At 40.6% G+C, this 23,263-nt stretch overlaps 3 protein-coding genes across 4 annotated transcripts; 2 read left to right on the forward strand and 1 right to left on the reverse strand.

The window, feature by feature from the left end:
- Positions 1–848: 848 nt before the first annotated feature.
- Positions 849–3,463, reverse strand: LOC146607464 (uncharacterized). The gene is made up of 2 exons (XM_085347258.1): positions 3,141–3,463; positions 849–1,092 (listed from the first exon to the last, which is right to left on the reverse strand). Exons 1-2 carry the CDS (start codon positions 3,452–3,454, stop codon positions 849–851), a joined length of 558 nt encoding a protein of 185 aa, XP_085203384.1. The 5' UTR covers positions 3,455–3,463.
- Positions 3,464–6,769: 3,306 nt separating this feature from the next.
- dhcr24 (24-dehydrocholesterol reductase) lies at positions 6,770–14,971 on the forward strand. The gene is made up of 9 exons (XM_085347516.1): positions 6,770–7,103; positions 7,681–7,836; positions 8,747–8,852; positions 9,317–9,435; positions 10,900–11,163; positions 11,245–11,388; positions 13,865–14,062; positions 14,160–14,338; positions 14,442–14,971. The coding sequence occupies exons 1-9, from the start codon at positions 6,873–6,875 to the stop codon at positions 14,593–14,595; spliced, it is 1,551 nt and encodes a 516-aa protein (XP_085203642.1). The 5' UTR covers positions 6,770–6,872; the 3' UTR covers positions 14,596–14,971.
- Positions 14,972–16,422: 1,451 nt separating this feature from the next.
- LOC146607466 (transmembrane protein 205) lies at positions 16,423–19,842 on the forward strand. Of its 2 annotated transcripts, none has more exons than XM_085348206.1 (4): positions 16,423–16,463; positions 17,214–17,436; positions 18,324–18,487; positions 18,574–19,842. In XM_085348206.1, the coding sequence occupies exons 2-4, from the start codon at positions 17,337–17,339 to the stop codon at positions 18,874–18,876; spliced, it is 567 nt and encodes a 188-aa protein (XP_085204332.1). In that variant the 5' UTR covers positions 16,423–16,463; positions 17,214–17,336; the 3' UTR covers positions 18,877–19,842. The 2 variants fall into 2 exon arrangements, with proteins under 2 accessions (XP_085204332.1, XP_085204331.1); XM_085348205.1 differs by having other exon boundaries at positions 16,429–16,520.
- Positions 19,843–23,263: the final 3,421 nt, after the last annotated feature.

Genomic DNA, 23,263 nt, shown 5'->3' on the forward strand with positions numbered 1-23,263 from the left:
TCAGATTTTACTTTGCAGCAACAAGGTCCTGGTTTTGAATCTAGCTGGTGCCTTTCTGTGTGGAGTGTGCATGTTTTTCATGTGCCTCCCTTTGTGAGTTTTCTCCTGGTACTCCGGTTTCCTCCCACAGTCCAAAGACTATGAAAGCATCTTAGCTTAATGTTTCTTTGTGTTAGCCCCACCTCTTGTCCCAAGACCACTGAAATAAGCTCCAGCCTCCAATGATGGATAGAAATTTAACCAAGTGGCAACACCATGGGTTGAAAAATGAAGCCACATGGAAGTTCCTTTAAAGACTACATAAGGCTGGCTCCAAACCTGAGGGGTCCCCATGTTGAAATGCTTGTTGATGAAATATGAGAACATGAGAGGAAAAAGTAAATGTTTTCATCGTGGTAGAGCAGACGGTTTTGATCTTCATCTCTAAATCTCGCCTTTTATCAACTGTACATGTTAAGGCTTAAAGTTGTAATTATTATTGCAGGTGGGGGTGAGCAGATGGCGCTTTGGTGTTTGGCTTCAGCTCTGATAATTCAAGTCACTCCATTGATCTAAATCTCTCTATGAGGTTTTGTGCCTTTTGGAGCATTTTAAGCAAATTATTTGTGCTCGTTGTGCTAAAGTTGAGGCTTCAAAATGGGACTTTGCAAACCAGTGTGTGGCATCCCTTCAGCCCCTTTTATATATACTCTCAATGCATTTAACCTTAGCATCATTGCATAATTTAAATTACAGGAAACTTGCAGAAAGCATGCTAAGACCAAGAAAGACCCATGCTTCAAGTGAGTGAAAAAGTTTGTTACTATGAAAAGAAAACTACAGCATAGTCTGAGCAGGATCCCCAGTCATCACACCTCAAAGCTGATCTCCCTTGACTGTCCAAACAAGGGCTCTGATGCCAGGTGTGTGTCTGAGTATGCACGCCGCAGGTGTGTGGAGCTACATGTTGTCTTGATGGCAACCTCATATGGAGGTGGGGGTCCCAGCCATGGAGGAGGATGAGGAGTTGGACTGAAACCACCAGATTCCATAATCATTGGGGGGTAGTCGAAATCTTCACCTCGAGCAGCATGCCTGTGGCGCTCCATCGTCCTACATTCAGAGAAAGTAAGACATCGTGTGAGATCATTCACATGTAACCATAAACTGATATGTATTACCGAATTCTGAGGTATCAGGGGTTGTAGAGATGATATGCAAGACTGTCTCTAGTGCTGCTTCCTGCCAAACAGAGGCCTAATTGTCACATTGACATGTTTAAAGTGATGAAAAGCTTTTTAGTCACCTCTGTAGCCTTGAGTCTTGCACATGTTTATTTCACTAACCGCCTCTAATCAAACAGCAGCAGCAGGTTGGCTGCCTTTGGATCACTAAGGTGCTTATTCCTGAGGCATGCTTGATTAAAGAAATAGCATAACTTTCTAAAATAAAGCAATATTTGAAGCTTTGCACAACACGAGTATTCATACTTGGAGAGAGACATCTAAGATCAGAATATTGTCATTTCTGATGTATAAATGTAAACTTAGACACTTAGTTCATCATAAAGACATAAACGGGGAAACTGTTAGTCTGCAGGTAGCACATTTTGCACACACTTTGCATCAACCAACCCCCTTCAAGACACATTTCTCTGTCAGGTTAATTGTAGATCTTTACTTGATGTAGGATTAAATCTTAATAAACAGACAATTGCCTTGAGTTGCCCAACATCATTAACTGTGACTTCCGTGTTCATTTATCAGAGTGCAAACAAGTACTTATACTAATCAGTCAGTAAAGCTACTTCCTTTATCCCCTGGTGGATTGAAAAAGCACGTTCTCCATAGGCCCACCTCAGTTCGAACACAGTTTCTCTTGGGATGTTTTGTGGTGTCTGGCACTGGGGTAGTGGATCATTTGCAACCTGATAATTATGGGTTGGGTTTTTAGTGCTTCTTCTGGCCCATCCTTTGGATGCTTAAATGCATCTATATCTGGGAAGTTGGAGACCAATGCAAGCCTTAGGTCTAGGACTAAGGGAACACTGTCCTGCAACAGTGTGTCACTGTTGCCAGGTGTGCTTGTTCTGCACCTTTTAGGTGGCTGGAAAATGAGGAAATAACACGCAAATGAATCAGAGGACTCGGGTTTTCCCACCAAAAACACTGCATTGTAAGGAAATTATCTGTGCAATGCATGTCACCTGGCAGTGGTTTTAATGATGTCGCTGATACAACTGGCTGAACAGCTGCGTATACAAGTATGTTGAATAGGTGAAGTAGTTAAATACAGGCAGCAAACCACAACACTCCTATCATAAACTGTACAGACACACTATTCTCAGTGGAAAAACCCATTATATTTATACACAGCCAAGTCATGAGTCAGCATAGCTGTAACCAACATGTATAGTCTTTATAACAGGCAGTAGGGTGTTCTTGTTAAGTCTGTACCTTACACTATAAAGCACCTTGAGGAGAGTGTGTTGTGAAGTGGGGCTATATAAATCTAATAGAATAGCATAGAATTGAATTGAATTGAATTGAATTGAATTGAATTAATCTCCTGGTTCTAAATGTACCTTTAGCTACAGACACCAGTCTGGAGTCTGAGTCTTCTCATCTAAAGAGCCTGAGAACAAATAGTCTGTTTCTTTTAATTTGTAGTCACTTTATTTAGACCATTTTCTATCTTGTCTTTATGGTGTTAAAGTAATCGGGTATTTTGCAAGGTTGTTCACAGTCATCAGTGTGAAAGATGTCATTTCTTTCTCTTTAGATTTATTCGACCTTGTTTGTGCTTTTTGGCTAAAATAAAATTAAAAAACAGTACAAAAAGGGTGTGTCTAGAATAGACGACAATGTACTGTCATTGTATTTAAGCCTCTTTGACATTTAATTGTATAGAAGGATGCCTCTGTCCAAAAAGGACATGGATGACTGGGAAGTGGACAACAAGACAAAGCAGACATTAGCCGTGTAGATAACTGTCTCACGATAAGATCTACTCTTTGGATTAAATAAATGTCTTTTTTCATTTCTTTGTTTGTTTAGAAAACCTGCTATGAATAGTTGGACTCATAATTTCTAGTTTATGGTAACAAGATCAACAAAAGCAGATCTAATAATACGAACTGAGCTTATTTTTCTTTCACCCACCTGGGCAGAAACACTGACTGGGACTCTGGGAACCGATTCCCTGGGGAAGTGAAGTAGGCTTGGCCGGGGTAGTTGGTGTATTCGTACGAATAATGCGGGCACTCTTGGTCGTACTCGCTGTGGTTGTAATTAGCAGCACTTTTGCTGTTCATAGCCCAAAATAACCCAAGGATGAGCATGACCACCCCCAGCACCACACAGCAGAGGGAGAAAGCCTGCAGGCGACTCTGGGATGAAGTCAGGAAGGCTGTGGACCCCCCAGTCACAATGAGGAAGGCTCCGGTGAAGATTGCTCCATGATGCAGGGAAGGCATCCTTCTCCAGGACTGTTAACTGTTTCAGAGGTTACTGTGTGGCTGTGACCGGCTGGTTAGTGTCACTCACACATAAACAGACTCACAAAGTGTGTTCCCCATGCGCTCTGACACTGACCAGGCATCCAAAAAATTTACTCCACAGTTCCAGAAATCCTGTGACATGGAATTCCTCCTAATTTTTACTCTTTTGATCCCGTCATTTCCATCTCCATTACTGATAAAATACTCCTGATCATTCACCATGTGTGTTGGTTCTTGCTTTGTTGGTCTCCAGCAGCGGAAAAGTCCTAAAAGTGACAGTTTGTTGAAAAATAAAGAGAAATAAAATGTCGACTGCTTTGAGGCGCATCAAGCTAATGTTGAGTAGCTGTGTGTTTATCATCAAGGCAGATGGACGAGAGAGCGGCCGAGCCCATTAAGAAATCTTTACTGGCGCCCCACCCTCCCTCTGTCTAATGTGTCTGAAGGCTGAAGGGTACCACTTTAGCCCTGTGTGTGTGTGTGTGTGTGTGTGTGTGTGTGTGTGTGTGTGTGTGTGTGTGTGTGTGTGTGTGTTTCAGAGAGAAAGAGAGTAAGAGGGAGAGAGAGAGAGTGCCAAAACCACTTCTCTAAACATAAATGGACGTACTGGATGTAAAATAGACACAAGTTCAGTCCTATATCCTGTAACAATAATATGTTTTCCACATTATGAAACAATCCACATCACAGCAGCAGATCGTGAACAAGTTAGAGTGACATATAAAGGATGCTTCCTTTTAAAAAAAATTACTTGGAAGAGGATTTTCCATTTTTGCTTACCACATAGTTTGATGAAAAACACCTACTGAATTTGTTACAGGGTTAATTACTGACCAATGTAAACTTAATAATGGACACATTATTAAGTACACCTTGCTGGCACCATGTTTGACCCCCTTTTGCTTTAAGAGTAAATTTAGTTCTTTATGGCAAAGGTGCTGGAAACATTCCAGAGATTTTAACCGATGTTGACATGACAGCATCGCACAGCTGCTCCAGATTTGTTGGCTGCACATCCATGATGGGAATCTCCTGTTCCACCACATCCCAAAAGTGCTCTATTGGATTGAGATCTGGTGACAGTGGAGGCCACTTGACGAGACTGAACTTATTGTTGTGTTCCAGAAATCATTTTTGAAATGACTTGGGATTTGTTACATGATATGTTATCCTGCTGGAAGTAGCCATCAGAGGATGGGGACACTGTGGCCATTAAAGGATGGCAACAATACTCAGACAGGCTGTGGTGTACAGATGATGCTCAGTTTATACTAAGGGGCTCAAGATAATGCCCTAATCATTAAACCATTACCTCCAGCCCAAAACAATGATACAATGCTGCATGGATTCATGCTTTTATGTCATTTATGCCAAATTCTCACCATACCATCTGAATGAAAGCAGCAGAAATCAAGACTCATTAGAGCAGGCAGCATCTTTCTAAACTTATGTAATGCAGTTTTGGTGTACCTGAATTGCAGCCTCAATTTACCATTCTTAGCTGACAGGAGTGGCACCTGGTGTGGTCTTATACTGCAGTCCATCTGCTTTAAGGTTCGATGTGGATGTAAAGTGCATTCAGAGATGCTCTGCTGCATATCATTGTTGTAACGAGTGGTAATTTGAGTTATTGTTGCCTGACTATCAACTTGAAGCAGTCTGGCCATAGTCCTTTGACGTCTGATGTAAACAAGCCATTTTCACCTGGACCTTTAGGTTGTTGTTATGGACTGAGACCTGTCAATCTGGTATTATATTGTAGGAGGTATTTGTCAGGAGCAGATGAGGTTCAGATGAGGTTAGGGCGCTCAGATCAGAAATGACAATAGAAGCTACTTGATTTGCCTTTATGAAGACATCCCAGTCATTTGCACCAATGCATCCTAAAACTTAACGTGATGATAGATTTAGTCATAGTCTGTCTAAAAGTTGGCTGTTAAGCTCCTTCCCCTTCTTCTTTTCTCTGCTCCTTTTAAATCCCCACTGCAGATCATCTGCCTCCATCTAACCCTATCCCTCACATCGTCTTATGTCACACAATCTTGTGGATTGTCCTCCTTCACTACATTTTCTCTGTGGTCTTCCTCGTCTCTTCATGGCTGGTAGCTCCATCTTTTACATCCTTTGTCGAGTCTATCTGTCCTCTGCACATGTCCAAACCATCTCAGCTTTTCTTCTCTAACTTTGTCTCCAAACCGCTGGAACCTGAGCTGGCTCGATGTCATTTCTAATCTGTCCATCTTGACCACTGTAGAAAAAAGCCTTAACATCTTCAAGTCTGCCATATCAAGTCCACCACCTATTGCCCCTCAGAGACAGAAAGTTCGAACAGCAAGTGTGTGGGGCTTGTGAGCTCACAGACACAGCTGTATGGCTGAGAGGACCAAAAAAAGGGATGTCCAATCTAAATGCCAAAAATAATCTGAAACTGAGTGTCTACTTTCATTTGGCTTCAATTTTTATTTTAAACTCCAAAATAAAATTTAAAAAAATGAATTTAAAAAAGACCACACTGTGAACCTTGGTGGCCTCATAGCTGGCTAAGCGCATGCTTGTGAAAATGTATTCAGATATAGGTCAACTTTTATTTTAAAAGGTGTAATTGTGACAATTTTAGCTTTTTAATTTTGCTATTAGTAGTAAACACAAACTCCAGACATTTAACCTAATGATGCCAATACTGTGGAAAGGTAGGCTGCTTTGATTCGACCAGAAAGGATCATTAATGTCTCTCCTTTCAACAGCTAATCTGCACCAAAGGGGGTAGGCGCACTTAGATTTATTACTATCCACTGATTTACATGCGCACACTATAAATGAACATGTATCAAATGGACCAGTTACTTTATAAAAGATGGGGAAAACAATGCATGTAACTGACCTACAGCCATGGACATGTTGGGAGTGCATTCATGCACTGATTATGACAAAGCCTGCTTCTGCAAGAAACTACAGAAGTTAATTTAAACTTAAAGTGTCCGCATTAAACTACAGGGTCCAACCTGTGATACTGTGTAAATACAGTGTTGTAACACAGTCTTGAGGACAGGGTGCATGGTGTGACAGCCTGCGTGCTCCGTGATTGGGTAAACAACAAAAAGGCTACTTTTCTGGCATTCCCTTCAGTCACTTAGTGGACCAGTTAACTTAAAGCTTACATGACAGGTTCCGCCCCTTTGGTATTATCGCCCAATCAATGTTAAGCAGGGGAGGGGCTTGCCTACCACCTAGCCGTGCTCACCTATCCCAGCGAAGGGGTGATCAGAAATCGAGTTTTGAGGGTTGGGATAATCAATACAGAGTTCACCAAAGCGCTACTTCCCCAGCTGAGAAGTGAAGCGGATATCTTTAGTTTGGAAAGAGAGGAGAGTGAGTGCCGATCTGCCCGGACACGATGGTTCCACTGTTGTATTTAGGAGGTTTGGTGGTTTTGTTCCTGCTGTGGATCAAAGTCAAAGGTCTAGATTACGTGATAGTTCACCAGAGGTGGATATTTGTGTGCTTGTTCCTGCTGCCGCTCTCCGTTATATTTGATGCGTATTACTATGCGAGAGCGTGGCTCATTTTCAAGATGTGTTCTGCGCCCAAACTGCACGACCAGCGCGTGCGAGACATCCAGAGACAGGTGAGCGTGTCCGCGTGAACAGGTGTCAGAGCTGCACTGTCCTTTTCAGTCATTACTATATAAATGCAATCCATCATTACTAAACTAATAAGGCACGCAGCTTCATTTCTATTACATCTCAATGTTTCATTCATGTTGCAGAGTCGTCCCTTTTAATTTGGGCCACCGTGATATTTAATGATCAATAACAATTACAGTCAAATAGTTAGTGATCATAAAGTTTCATGTGTTGTTTGCAGTGAGTCATGCTTGTGAAAACTTTAACAGGCTGCTTTTGATTCAGATGGGATAACATGTACTGTGTGTGTATATTCTGTGGATTACAAGCAGCTTTGTAAAGTTAAACAGTGGTGTGGCTTCACCTCAACTAATTAGACTCATTTAAAGGGAATCAGTTATTCAATAACTTAAACTTATTAACTGATCACTCAACAGCTGTATCACTAAAAGGATTTTGCTTATCCCCATGTCATGCAGGCTTTCATATACAGGAAAACTATCTTAGGAAAAATGTCCTCTCATATACATTGTCACCTAATGGATACCAACCATGACATCTCCATATGTGACATTTCAGGTGCGCGACTGGAGAAAGGAGGGCACTAAGACCTACATGTGTACAGGTCGCCCCGGCTGGCTCACCGTGTCTCTCAGAGTGGGCAAGTACAAGAAAACCCACAAGAACATTATGATCAACATGATGGACATTCTAGAGGTGGACACAAAGAGGCAGGTATGAGGGGGCAACAAACTCAACTCCAAGTGTTTCGTATCTGTGAACTCAACCAGAAATATTTGTAACTGATGAAACAGCATCAACCTGGGCTCAGTTCTGTCAAGTTCCCCAGATAGTAAGTCAGATAGTAATGAAAATACAATAGAGGTATTATTTTAAAAAACTGCACTTTGACATCTATCATTAAAACATATTACCGCAATAATAAAAACTTTCTATCTGTAGGGAAAAGAATGGCTATGTTAATTTACCACGTCTTGTTTTATGATGTGAATGGCAGCTATTTGATTGATTTTGTCTGTTTATTTATACAACTCAGCAACAATGAGCCAATCAGATAAAAGTTGGGTGAATTATTGCAATATCTTAACCAGACATTAATGTTAAGTGTTAAAACTTTGAGAGAAATTGAAGACCTAATTAAAAGTGGAAAACTATTCTCGACCAGCGACTGAAAATTATTGATCGTCCTTAACCCTTAGTCTTTAAGGTAGACTGAGCAGTTTATAAATGTCCATGTAGTCCATGCAGTCCAAATAGTCCAGACAGTGTTGGAATCAAACAGTTTGTACATGGATGGATAGACTGAGGCCATTTCTTACATTCACAGAAAGTATTTATTTCTGCAAGGCAGATTGTCTAATTATTTGGCTCAATACTTTCATGCAGGCACGAGTTCCACGTAAATTGTGAGGATCTATCTTTTGAGACAAAGATAGAGAGGCAACATGATTTGGACATGTGTTTGAGGAGGGATAGTGTTGAATATAGAGTTGGCAGGCAGAAGCAAAAGAGGAAGCTGTAGTGAAGAATGACATGCAGAGGGGTTGGTGTGACAAAGGAGGGTGAGATGGAAGCAGGAGAACCTGCTGGTGGATTGTTACTTAAAAATATATTTGTTTTTTAGGTGGTTAGAGTTGAACCGCTGGCAAACATGGGTCAAGTCACCGCTCTCCTCAATTCCATCGGCTGGACATTGCCAGTGCTGCCAGAGCTGGATGACCTCACTGTGGGTACGTTGTGCTTTATTTTCATTGGAATCATGGATCGGCACCTTCTGTGGTTTCTGCAAATAGAGAGATGTACCGATGATGTCGACACCGATTTCACTGATGTAAATCCTGCATTTCCTCTGTCAGTCACTGCATCCTGTTTAGAGCCTCAACGACTTTTCTAATCGCATTAGAGGACTGATGTTGTAGCTCAAAAGACGAAACTGGGAGGAAATGGCTGCAGTGTTGGAAACACCCCTGGATTGGGTTTCATAATGGATTTCCTGATGTTATAAACAACGCATCAACAGTCTAATGTTTTCCAATCAGGCCGCAGTACATTCATTTATCCTCATGTCCACACACGCGCGCACACTCACAGCAGGCAGATGTTCCTGTCTGCTCATGTGTCCGCCTGGTGTTGTACTCACCCGGGTAGAAATTGAATTAGTAAAGGACGTTTATGATTCTCTGTCCTCTCTCAGGTGGGCTAGTGATGGGTACCGGCATAGAGTCGTCATCCCATATTTATGGGCTGTTTCAGCACATCTGTGTTGCCTATGAACTGGTTCTAGCTGATGGCAGTTTAGTACGCTGCACAGAGGTGAGTATTGATTTTGTGTTAAGTATATAGATGATATATGTCTGAGTCCAGGAGCTTGTATTCTAAAGAGAGTTTTGTGGGTTAGTATGCCATCCTTGCACTCATGCGTTACTAAATTATCTCTGCTTTTTGAGATAACAAAATTATGATTTCAATTACGCTGTCTCTGCTTTTATATTTGAAGAAATATCCATAGGCAGTGAAATCAGCTTTGCTCAGATGGAGTATCTGGTGTTCACTATATTAGCATGGTTTTAATTCATGGTAGAAGGTTCATTAGCAAGAAAGCACTAAAATTCCACCATGAAAAATAACTATGGAAACTTTTACCCTCAGTTTCAGTGGATAGAAACATTTCTCCTTCTTAGCTCACCTGGTCAAAGGACCAGTGAGCTAATCTGTTTCTGCACAGTTCACAAATCAGTACTCCTCCTCAAGTTATGATCAAGTGAAACTTGTGCACACTGATCACCTAATGCAAGGGTGGGCTATTAATTTTCCTAATAGGCCACATGAGAAACTACGACTGTTTCTTCCATTCTCTTCCACGTATCCTTAGCAGGGTCGCATAGGAGGGTGCTGGAGCCTATCCCAGCTTAAGCTGAACTCAGTTCTGCTAAATAATAACTTCATCTCTTTATAAGTTTGATGGTTTTGCCCTCTGCAGCAAGCCTAGTTTTTCATGTGGCCACTTGGGAAAATTAATTGCCCACCCCTGATGAGTCTTCATCCCAATTGTGCTTAAGATCAGTGTCACATTGGTCATTTTACAGGCAGTTTTACATTTTTCATAACAATCGCTAGTAGTCCTAGATTTTAGCTAAAGGAAATTCATTTGTCCTGGATATGATTCTGAGCCTCAATGACAATAGATTTGTATTCTCATTAGTTTGTGTAATACAGCCAACCAATAACAACACAAACTATAGTTTTCTTTCTGTACTTCATACATTTCAGTAACCTCTGAATTGGGGTGAGCTACTATGTCACTGATGTTATGATTATCATTTTTGTCTCTGTTTAGTCTATTCTAGTTAATATTATCTATTTTAAGTCCTTCTGTTTACCAGAAATGGGCAAGAATTGAGTAAAAATTCCTGCGTAATTCCCTCTAACGCTCTCGAGCTAAAAATAGGCTATTTATCAGACGTTGTTCTATAATGTAGAATCAAAAGATGACAACTGTTTGCTGGTAAAATAAAATAACTAAACACAGTAATGTGGTTCATCAAAGACAAATACACTGTGTTCCAAGCCCCGTTTCTGGTTTGTCACACTTGCATGTTATGATTTTTCACCCCAAAAGCAGACAGCGTGATCTTTGTGAGAAGATAAACTGGTCGCTACTGTGAAGTATGTGAGAAAAACTGAGACAAATAGCCTAATCTCAGAAAGCCTGGCTCTTCACCGTCATATTCAGAAGAGGGCCACACACTTTTGAAAAAATTTTTCTTCTTCATAAAGGAGGAGAACACGGATCTATTCCACGCCGTCCCGTGGTCCTGTGGCACTCTGGGCTTCTTGGTTGCCGCTGAGATTAAAATAGTCCCAGCTAAGCCTTGGGTGAAGCTGCACTATGAGCCAGTCAGAGGGCTTGAGAACATCTGTAAACGCTTCACCGAAGCTTCTGCGAACAAGCAGAACACATTTGTTGAGGGACTCCAGTATAGTCTGGATAGTGCTGTTATCATGACAGGAACCATGACTGACCACGCAGAGCCTGACAAGGTAAGGCATCTTTGACTGTGCTTGCGATTTGTTTTCATTTGTTTTATCATATTAACCTTCCCGTTTCCTCTTCAACATCAGATTAACAGAATCGGCCTGCACTTTAAACCCTGGTTCTTTAAACACGTGGAGGGCTACCTGAAGAAAGACTGCGTTGGAGTTGAGTACATCCCTCTGAGACACTACTATCACAGACACACACGCAGTATCTTCTGGGAGCTTCAGGTACTCACACACAACAGATTTTATCTGCTTTAGGATTATATTGAGGGGGTGCATAAATCTGTCACATTTTAGCTTGTCATCATCTTACCAATTTGCTGTCTTACTTCTCTTTAGTAGGCTCTAATGCATGCTCTTTGTCTCTTTCTGTCTCTCTATCCCTATCCCTCACCCTCACACACCATTAGCCATTAGTGAGGAGGGCTTGGCATCCTTTGTTTCTGTAACAGTAAATGGTGTGATGAATTATGCATTGTATTGGTTTGACAGATTTAGTTGAGTCACCTCTGGGCTTTTGGATGCTCTGTTTTCCAAAGGATTTTGTGTTTGTTGACAGTGCAGGGAAAAGCAGGCAGAAACAGGGCTTAATGATGATTTGATTAAATCGCTAACTGACAATCTGTGATAGGAATCGTTTTTGTTGTTGGACATGGTGGCGTCAGACCGTGATTGGTAGGTTAACACTGCCCTCCGGTGGAAAGTAAGAAGACTAAAGCCAGTACTGATGCTACCATGCTATTTGACACACTGATCAGGCACAACATTATAACCACCTGCCTAATATTTGGTCGCCCAGTCGAGACATGGACTCCTCTGGACCCCTAATGTGTACTGTGGCACCAAGATGTTAGCAACAGATCCTTAATCCTGAAAGTTGTGAGGTGGGGCCTCCATGGATTGCATTTAATTGTCCAGGATTTGCTTGTCCCACAGATGCTTGATTGGATCTGGGAAATCTGGGGGCCAAGTCAACAACTCAAAGTTTTTGTTGTGCTTCTCAAACCATTCCTAAACCATTTTTGTTTTATGGCAGGACGCATTATCCTGCTGAAAGATATCACAGCCAGCAGGGAATACTGTTTCTATGAAAGGCTGTAAATGCTCTGCAACATTGCTTAGGTAGGTTGGTACCTGTCAAAGTAACATCCGCATGGATGGCAGGATCCAGGGTTTCCCAGGAGAACAATGCCCACAGCCTCTGCCGGCTTCCCTTTTCCCTATACCACATTCTGCTGCCAGGTATTCATCAGATAAGAGATGCACACACATCTGGCCATCCATCAGAACCACCATTAAATTTTTGGGCAGTTTGAGCTACAGCTTGTCTGTTTGATCAGACCACATGAGCAGGCCTTCGATCCCCACATGCATCAGTGACAGTGATTCTTGGCGGCCCATGACCCTGTCGCTTCCTTGGAGCACTTCTGATAGATACACAGATTTGGAGATGCTCTGACTCAGTCGTCTAGCCATCACAAACAGTTGTCATAATGTTATGCTTGATCAGTATATGTCAGAATCAATAATATGTCAAATGTAGGGTCAACAGTTATCACAATATCCTAGTACATCTGGTCACAGCTTGCTATTCTAACCCTGGTCTGTGATTATGAATCAGTTCTCTGTGCAGCTTACAGTTTCAAAGCAATTACTTTTTACTTCTAATTTTGGGCTACAGACTGTGATTAATAAGAAGAATCCTAATGTTAGGTTTTGTATTGTTGATTGTCATTTATGCTTAGAAATATTTAACCATATATGCTTAGAGGTGTATAATCAATTGTGTAATGATAGGACTGTGATCTTTAGCAGGCTGCAAAGGCTTGGTGTGTATTCCACACTGGAATGCACACCTACATCCTAGGAGCATGGAGAGGTCGTACCTTGTTTTATTGTTTTATGGTAGGATTAACGTAGCTACGTCTGTTCTAGTCTAAGTGCTTTTTGTTTAGATGAACTGTTGGATTTTCCAGACCAGCAGGTTAAGGAAGTCGTTTATGGGGTCACACTTTGACCACACACACACACACACACACACACACACACACTATTCTTTGTTTACATGTATACCTATGTAAGATGTTATATGTTAATGACCCTATGCATATTCATGTAACCACAATAAAAGGAGTGCTATGGGGAACCTGGCTGAGAGTCTGACGGAGGTCGAGTGGTGGAACGACACTTGGCTCCAGGCAGGACTCCCTCATGCATGAGTAACATGAAGAACTTTGCCTACTTGTGTCTTGCTTTGCAGTGTAATTATATTGTCTTCAACGTTCCAGCGGATGGGTTCAAGCTACAAACCTATCACCTAAAATCCTGTTTTTATATATTGTAACTTATTTTGATAGCAGAGTCGTGGTATACTGTATTTTCAGGACTGTCATATTTAATTAAAATTCTCACTGTGATAGAAAGAAAACTTTCAAGAAAGAAGAGTTTTTTAAAACCTGATTTTCTTTTATTTTTACGTATGTTTGTGTGTCTACATGTTCTGTTTCTTTTGAATTTTAAATTTTAAAAATATATAAACAGAAAAAAAAGGATGTGATCTGTGATTTTAAAATCAGACATTGAATCATGAAAATCAAGTACAGGGAATTCTCCACTTTAAAAAAAAAAAAAAAAAAGAGTCAGCACTCTATTACAGAGGGACGTTTTAGTATCTCTGCGTACATTTGTGCCTTTTCTGCAGGATATTATTCCGTTTGGCAACAACCCCGTGTTCCGCTGGCTTTTCGGCTGGATGGTGCCTCCCAAGATCTCGCTGCTGAAGCTCACCCAGGGAGAAACCATCAGACGTCTCTATGAGCAGCACCACGTGCTCCAGGACATGCTGGTACCCATGAAACATCTGCAGGATGCCATCACACGCTTCCACAAGGACATTGAAGTAAGATGTGGATATGGATATGGATCAGTGTGCCGGGCACTTAGTTTATGTATGAGGTACTTGTGCTTTAATATTGAAATTGTTTGTGTTGTTTTAGGTGTACCCACTGTGGCTGTGTCCATTCCTGCTGCCACCAGGCAGAGGGATGGTTCACCCCAAAGGTCAAGAGGAGGAGCTGTATGTAGATATCGGGGCTTATGGGGAACCTAAAGTCAAACATTTTGAAGCTAAATCGTCAACAAGCCAGCTGGAGAAGTTTGTCAGAGATGTTCATGGGTGAGTCTCAAATTAAGCAAACAAATTGAAGCATCTGAAACAAAAGTGATATGAAATATTTTGCTTTAATTCACACTGCTTTTGCTGTTTCGTTGGCATGTAGATTCCAGATGTTGTATGCAGATGTCTACATGGAACGAGAGGAGTTCTGGGAGATGTTTGATGGACAGTTGTACCACAAATTGAGAGATGAATTAGGTTGTAAAGAAGCCTTTCCAGAAGTCTATGACAAAATCTGTAAATCTGCCCGACATTGACCCCTATCTCCCATCACCTGGTGCCTGAATTCAGCCCCGTGTCGCAGATACACAAAGCTTCTGTCGGCAGCTCACGCTTTCGTGAAAGCTGCTACATTTTGAATGTTTCTAGGAAAAAAAGAGAGCTCAAAATTTTCTAAAGTGGGACTAATCACACTGAAATACTTATTTTGGAAACCAGCCTGTGGGGACATTTTTATCAGTGTGACAAAGAAGCAGAAGCATTTTATTATGAAGGGTTTTTTATGACTTTTTTGCCTTCATATGAAAATGCAATGCTTAGTTCATCTTCAAACTGTTTAATACTGCACATATTATGCAACTTCTCCCTGTTTGGCAATTTTGTCTTATTGTTCCCCTAAGTGCCATACACTTTGAAGACATGTATAATACATGGTTCCTGTTTTTCAGTTTTAAAAAGTATATATTGTAACTTAATTTGATATCAGTGTATGGTTATACTATATTTCCAGGTGTGTATAACATGTAATTATAACTTTTCCTACAATAAAGCTCATTGCCATGCCTTTTTCCCATCAGTTATTTCACATTATTTGAAATGTCAGATAAATTATAGCCACCCATTTTATAACTAGTTTTTAACAAGGTTATTATAATCAACTGAAACTATACTAGGAATTAAAACTACGTGTGAAAAAATACTATCTGAAATAAATACATTAAATAAAAATACAACAGAAACATATTTAGTTTTGTCATTCTGGTAAAAGTCTGTACAGTGAGTATGAGGAGGCATTGTTGTTTTTATTTAACATTGAGGCTGGAATGTTTACTTTAATGAGTGTCCAAAATACGTCCCGTTCCTCTCCTTGAGGAAAAGACTCAAAAGAACAGGTGTGGTTGTGAACTGCTCCTGTGGTTGTGAACTGATCGTGGCTCAAGAGTTGGAAGTTCGCCTTGTAATCGGAAGGTTGCCGGTTTGAGCCCCGGCTTGGACAGTCTCGGTCGTTGTGTCCTTGGGCAAGACACTTCACCCGTTGCCTACTGGTGGTGGTCAGAGGGCCCGGTGGCGCCAGTGTCCGGCAGCCTCGCCTCTGTCAGTGCGCCCCAGGGTGGCTGTGGCTACAATGTAGCTTACCATCACCAGTGTGTGAATGGGTGAATGACTGGATGTGTAAAGCGCTTTGGGGTCCTTAGGGACTAGTAAAGCGCTATACAAATACAGGCCATTTACCATTTACCCAAACCTATGCACAACTTTACAGACTACCATCTACATGCTGTAGCTGCTTACTGTCACCAGAGGGCAGAGCATGTAAAGCTGATAATCGAAACAGAGATTATACTGAAATGCAAAGTAAGACCTGATTACATTAAAGATAATACTGCAAGAGGCATTCCAATACAATTACAGGCTACACAAGATAAACGAGACACTTTAAACCACATCATAGATAAATGTAGCCGCAGCAAAATATCTGCCTTCAACTGCAAAGTATACAAAAGAAGACATGCAGAGGTAGATTAATGAACTCACCACATACTTAGACAGTTGGGGGTCACCGACTGTGTCTGCAGAATATCCAATCCTACATTCCTATGTGGTCTGTAAATTTGTGGTTTGCTAATTTTGAAGATCATGCTTTAAAACTAGTGTCATGAGCTATTAAATCACATCGTTTTACTTCTAGAGGGACACGAGGAGTGGGCTATTTTCCAAAGTCATCCTAGTTACCACAATTAATTTTTTTAATTAATTTTTTTCTTACTGCAGAGTGTATGGAAACTTTTACCCGTTGAGGGGGAACGAGTATCTGCTGTTAAGACTACACGGGAAGTTTTTCCAGGGGACATCTTCGCGGGTCCGCCCTTTCTACAGACAGCGATAGTAGCTGCCAGCCGGTTTGGTAAGTTTACTATAAAGTGAACTGCAGCAAGGCGCCCGCAGTCTTTTGCCAGCACAGGTAGGTTCTTCACATTGTTTATAGCATTAAGTCTTCTTTCTTTTATCATTATAAAGCTCTCAGTTAGCTATTCAGTAAACGTTTTATAAAGTGAGTCACACAGTTAACCTTAGCTACCTGTTAGCTGTCAGTCAGTGTAGTTTTGTTACTACAGCTACCCAGCAATTTTCGTTAGCCGTGACTTATTATTGTAAAGGTGACTTTGACGATTTGTAGAAGCCACACGACTCGTTAAAACTTAAAGCTATCGAACCACCTTCGAGTGAAAAATTATCACAGCACTTCTGAGTTGTAGCTGAAGTTCCCTGTGTAGTTTTATGTGCAACAGAGGTGTTCCAGATTAACTGAATATTTTCATGCCCAACACATTAGACACCGCCTCTGCAGCTCCTTAAAATAAACTACGTATTAAATAAGATGTATCTGTTGTCGGTTTACTGTATTTAGTACGATTTTCGTAATTTTATTAATTTTGAAAATATATTAGTTTCCGCAACCTAACAGGAAAGTTTCTAAAATCGTTTATTGCATGTATTGTTATTTGGAAAGATCGATAAGCTTTGTTTGTAAAGCTGTGTCAAAAGTTTATTGCTACTGTGGAAGATTTGCCACAGTAGCAAATAATTTGCTGATAATTCGGCATTTAAAGCCAACATTTGTAGCTAATGGCACTTTGATTTTGCATGTTTGCAGCTGAGTACTCCTGCTAGTCCTCCATTCAGGGGGGAAAAAGAGGAAAACCCCAGGTGGTGGGAGAAAAAGCATTACCTGTTTTGCACACTTGATCCTAGAGGAGAGGGAGGCCGTGGAGAAAGCATGCCCACTGACCAAGAGCCCACCTTCACTGTGAAGCTACTGCAGCTGATTCTGATCTCCACTTATTGGGGGATGCAGATTTGGGTCACGTTCGTTTCAGGTGGGTATAAACATGCACACAAATACAGGATAAGAGAATGATAGGAAGTACAAGTGGTCAATAAAGAGATACCTGTTTAGTTTATAATCATTACTGAAGCACAGTTTTTTTTCTAGTGAAAACTGGAGAAAAAAACCCTGGTATCAGTGTAGTCTCAGCCATCCTGAATGTGACACAATTGGATCAGAGTGTGTGTTCAGTATGTCCGGGGGCAGGGGGGGTTGTAACAGTTCTGCAAAACCCCAATTTATGTCATACTTCGGTTTTTAGGTTTTGGTTCTTACAGGCCCATCACTTGGCCATGACTAAAAGAAATTAGTGCCACTATTCTGACATATTTGAATTTCACTTGGTAACTTTACAGTCTCTAAACATGATTGCTTTCACCAGATTACTCATTAACACCACCACATGCATATCATGGGACAGAAAGATGAGGACAAAACGATACCGTGGATGTTTGTGACACACTTTTAGTTTCAGAATCATCAAGCATACAATGCTTTTAAAGTGCAATACATTGGTTGCACCTGGCTTTTTGTAGCTTGCAAAGTTTACACATATTGAATTTGTTATTATAAGGTGTGTACATTCCTTGCTTATTGAGGAATGCCCTTCACAAACTTGTGACCTGACCTTCCTGTTAGCTTTAACGCTGCAGTATGTTTCTTTTCTTTAGTATAACTGTGGTCATATTATGTCAGTGCCACTAAAAACTCTTCATGTAAATGTATTCCTGTATCTATATTATATAATTATAATTTTGAGATGAAACTTGATTTCAGACTTTGTTGTTACTGCTGTGAGATAATAAAAAACTTTTTTTTTTCTTTAAATAAAATAGTATTGATTTTGCCTGTGGAGTTAATGTCCTCGATTCTGCTCAGGTTTTGTGATGAACAACCACCTGAACAGACACACGTACGGCTTTATTCAGAGTCGTCTGGTCCCGTTCTATCTCCACCTCGGTTCAGCCTGTGCTTTCTTTAACCTCACTATCTATGCTGTGTATCACCCAAGTAACATGTTGGATGACAAAGAAGCCTTTCAGGTATGTTTTGTTTTATCATATCATTACATTGCATGACACTCATTTTGAAACATTTCCTAAATCTTTTTCTCTGCTTTTGCCACCAGATCTTCATCTTCTTTGTGTCCGTGACGGTTTCGGCCGTCAATGCTCAGTGGTTTGGCCAAATGACATCAGAGATTATGGCTGACATGCATCTTATTGAGCAGGCATGCGGACTGGGTCAGGATATCGGGCTGTCATCCAACCGTGAAGCTTACGCTAAACTATGTGAGACGGATGTCAAATACAGACACCTCAGCAGCCGCCTTTGGCTCTACAGACTGCTGTCCTCTCTGTGCAACCTCTGCTGCATTGGCTGTAACTTCTACAGCCTATGTTACATGGCCGAGAACCTTGTTGCACTATAAAGCTGACACATCAGGACTGTTGGAACCTTTAAATCAGTCCCTTACAAATCGACAAACACTTAATTTTTTAATTGAACTAGAACGATAGAACGATAACGATATGTATCGCGATATAACTTTTACTCGATAGAGAAATTAAGCTATCGCGATAGACCTCGCCGCTCTTGTCCTCTTAAAATAAAAATAAAAATAAAAAAAATAAAAGTTTAGCCAATCCAAACTAAGTAGCGCAGAGCCGAACCAATCACAGCCGCAGCGTCACGTCGCGTGACTTGTTACGTACAGCACAAGTGCCAAGCCGCACGTGTGTTTGTTTGGGAAGCAGCCAGCGGGTAATGGAGCCAGCGCGTAATGGAGGAAATGAGTGTGCCGACTAGAAAAATCAACCGAGCGTGACCGAAGAGAAAACAGATGATGGTTTCAATGCCGGAGAGATTGTCGAACGGAAGAGCCATAGGAGTTCCGTTGTGTGAAGGTATTTCGGCTATTTCAAGTCTGACAAAAAACAGAGTAGCGTGCACTGTAAATTGTGCCGAAAGCAAGTCTGGAAATACAATAAACTGGTGCATGCGTCACACTGTGCGCCACGTTATTGTTTCGGTGAAAAGAATTTCTACAATACTGTTAATTCTACTCTCTGCAGTGTTTAAATGCTTACATATACACACAGTTACTGTCCGTCCACACATACGACTCGGTTCTGCTTCTATGCCCCAGCTTTGTTTACTTTTTCCCACCGAGGCTTCTAGACTTCTGATTGGCCAACATTTCGGTACGGTTAGGAATCTAGCGCCACCTGCTGCTTTGGCATGTTCATAGCAGCGTTTTCCTTCATTTCTGCCTTTATGTGTGGACGGGATTATTTTTTAAAACGAAAACGGAAAATCTCCGTTTTCAAAAATACCCGTGCACGTGTGGACGTAGCCTCAGTCTCTGACTGGAAGCGCTAATTCGTCATTCGGCTTTTGTCAGACTAAAGTAACTGTTAAAACTTTTTGAAAAGCTAAGCTATACAACAAGGAGAGATTGAGAATTTCCTTTTAGTTCTCAGTTTATTTGATATTGACAAAAGTTAGTCAGTTTTGTCTGTTCTTCTGTAACACAAACTAAGATTTATTTTTACAATTAATATTTTGTTTCTAAGTGGAATTGACAATTTAGTCTGTTTTGTTTGTTCTATTTTGAAACTTAAACGCTTTAGCGGCTGCCTTTTGTGTAGTTTGCAATATTTGCCTTTATTTATCTGAAAAAGTCTCATGTTCCTTAAGTACATCTACCCTGTTGAACTTATTATAGGAAATAAATATTTAAATCAAAACAAGCTGCTGATTATTTCACATTTTACTTGTGAGCAACGGCACATTTAAATCTTACAAATATAGTTATTTGGCTTATATCGTGATCGATATCGTTATCGCCTGAAATGAAAAAAACATATCGTGATATGAAAAAATCTCATATCGCCCAGCTCTAAATTGAACCTATAACTTATATATTTAATTCATATTGTCTTCCTCTGTAAAGTGTGCAATGAAATGTCAGGTAAGCCTAGTTGCCCCTCCTAGCGCCTTTGGGAGTAATGAAAGGACACTGCCTTGTTTCTCTCATAAGGCTTGTGGAGAGGTGAGTCAGTGAGTGCAGTGTGGAATGCCTCAACTTTCACCTAGTTTGCATTCACGGTGTTGGCAGCCTGTAGATTTCCTTTCACTACAACAGTTGCCTTAATAGTAACATCGAGCCAGTGGATTTTTTTTTAAGCTTTGTTGTAGCAATACAGAAGAGGCCACATCAGAAAACAACCCAATCCACTTGATATTTTTATAAGTATGCAACAAAAGGGCCCCTTTAGTTAGGGAAACTGCTCCAATTCTGCTCACTCCCACTCTTTCTGGTTGGGTGGAGTTTTTATCCCATATTTAGGGTAGTGTCACAGGTTTGTTTAGCTTCCCTTTAAATTGCTTTAAGATTGTGTGGGTGTGCGTGTGTGCTTCATGCTTCAGAGTGCAAGGTTGTACTATCTTTAGTTCTCCTAGCTCCTGTTGAGATGAAAAAACACTTTTACTGTGGTATGCATTCGGCGCTGCTTTTAGCTGTGCTGTGCATTAGTTAAACTGTAAACAGCTCGTTTGTATTTATTGAGGCGAGGGAGGAAGACTATTCTGCCGTACAGCAGGTCAGTCTAGTTGTGAGAGTCGTCTAACAGGTAGACCCTTGATCTCCTGCTGAGATAATTGTTCTGTTGATCAGTGTAAATCAGTGGTGACAAATGGCATTAAATAACTATTTTTGTTTAACAGCTTTGATGGTTGTAGTGATCTGCTGTCTAGTGATGCATTGATCCAGAAAATAGTGTGGGGACATGTTTTTTTGATGTGGTTGAAAGTATTGGAATTTGCTGAGTTGATGTGGGTCTACTTAGGCTAAATGTCTGTAATAGTAATAATAATAGTGCCCCCAGAATGTCACAATGAAACTGAAAGACGTACATTAATACATGTGCAGTAACGTTTCCATTACCTCTTGAATTTCCCTTGGCCGATAAACATCCTACAAGGTGTTGCATCCTACATTACTTGATATCATGTGTTCAGTGTGAAAGGCACTTGTACTGGCACTTACCAGAGGTGATGCTGGTTGAGCAGACACTCATTTGACCCCTTTTCTTCTATCCGATATGGCAGGAGACTTGCTAGTACACACGGCACACACTACTATGGTTCTAGTACATCTAGACTTGTAGCTCAGGCAGGTCTGTATTAATTTGCCAGCAAGGGTTCTGCCTACTTGTGGTTATAATCAGCAGCTCTAACACTTTACATAATTATTACATCATAATACATTCAGACTTTCTCTTTGGATCAAATGGGGAAGTGATGCATAGCATCGAGCATAAGAACACCCATTGTGACCTTCCGGGAGCCCCGTAAGCAAATGTCTGAAGACCCGAATGAATCTCTGCATTTGATGTTTTCACTTAATATCCAAGCATGGCCTCTGTAAAAATTTGAACCTTGCATTTTGTCTAAAAGGAGAATATTATTTTGTATATAATGGTGAAGATTTAAAGTATTGTTTGGTCTGTATCTTGAATTCCTTGTGCTTTATTTTATAAAACCTCAGTTTGTTGTACATTAGGGTGTTTATGCACTCTCTTTATGGGGAAAATTATGTAGGCTTGAAGTGAAATCAATTTATATTTAAGTTGTGTTTTTCCACTACAGTTTTATCAGGCTGTTTTAGTCATAGTTTGAATATCTCTGAAGTCTTTGTTTCACACTCTGAACACTGAGGATCTGTGCTCATTTCTTTTAAGCTGTGTCTTTGCACATTGAAATGTTAAATCCCTTCCTGCCAGTGACGGTCGCTCCTTTTTGTACCTGCCTGGTTGAAATGCATCAATGTGTTTCATCTTTCTTCTGTTTGTAGCACATGTCTATGTAAAACTGCCGTTAACACCAGCACTTCCATAATTGAGAATTTACAGCATAGTGTGGATGTTAAAACTGCTGTTTTGTTCAGACTGGACTGACGAAGGTGCCTTTTTATGTGCCCATTTGTGGGACTTTTAAAAAAAACAAACAAAAACAAAGCAATGCAACATTTGATAGCTGCACATGTAAGACAGGACACTGCTGTCTGTAAGTTCAGCCGATTTTTAATGTGTATATTGTATATCAATTTAAATGTGGTATGAGTATTTAGTTTAGGTTACCTTTTACATTAATTTGTGGATATTTATGACAGTTTAAGTTTGAGGTAATGGGTTTAGTTGTACTCATTTAAGTTATGACCAGCAAGGTCAGAGAAGGTCATGAGTTGTTAATGGTAGTGGGTTTGTATCCATGATGTTTCAGCATGTGACTTTTTGTATTCAAATTATTTTCTATAAATTTCATGCCTCAACCAAAGCTTGCTGGTTTTTTCTTTTATCTATCTTTTATCCCTCCAAAGTTGTACACTAATATGTTGCACACAATGTAAGATGTTTTCCATTCAACTCACTTTTATTTTATTTATATAGGAGTAGCTTCAAGAGGGGAAAAAAAAAAAAACTCTTAACAGGAAGAAACCTCAGACAGAACCAGACTCAGGTAGTTGCAACCAACTGGTGCAACTGGCTGGGGGGGGGGAGGCTAAAAACACACTGGAGAGAGCAGAGCCTCAGCCTATGACTGAGGGAGGTTTCAGTGTCACCTGATCCAGCCTCAACTATGAATTGAATATTGGAGAAATATGCTCTCTTCTAGGCTCTTTGGGTTGATTAAGATGTTCTTTGTGCTGGAAATACATTTGATTTTAGGTAAGGGAGGTCCTTTGGCAGATTCCACATTCAGCAGCACACAAGGCCCTCTCCTTAGCTGTGGTGATCTTGTGTGGTACTGCCCAT

Source organism: Diplotaxodon limnothrissa, linkage group LG23, assembly GCF_057381915.1.
Source record: "Diplotaxodon limnothrissa isolate DT_005_m linkage group LG23, D_limnothrissa_male_GT1.1, whole genome shotgun sequence".
In the NCBI taxonomy this organism is placed as follows: Eukaryota; Metazoa; Chordata; class Actinopteri; order Cichliformes; family Cichlidae; genus Diplotaxodon; species Diplotaxodon limnothrissa.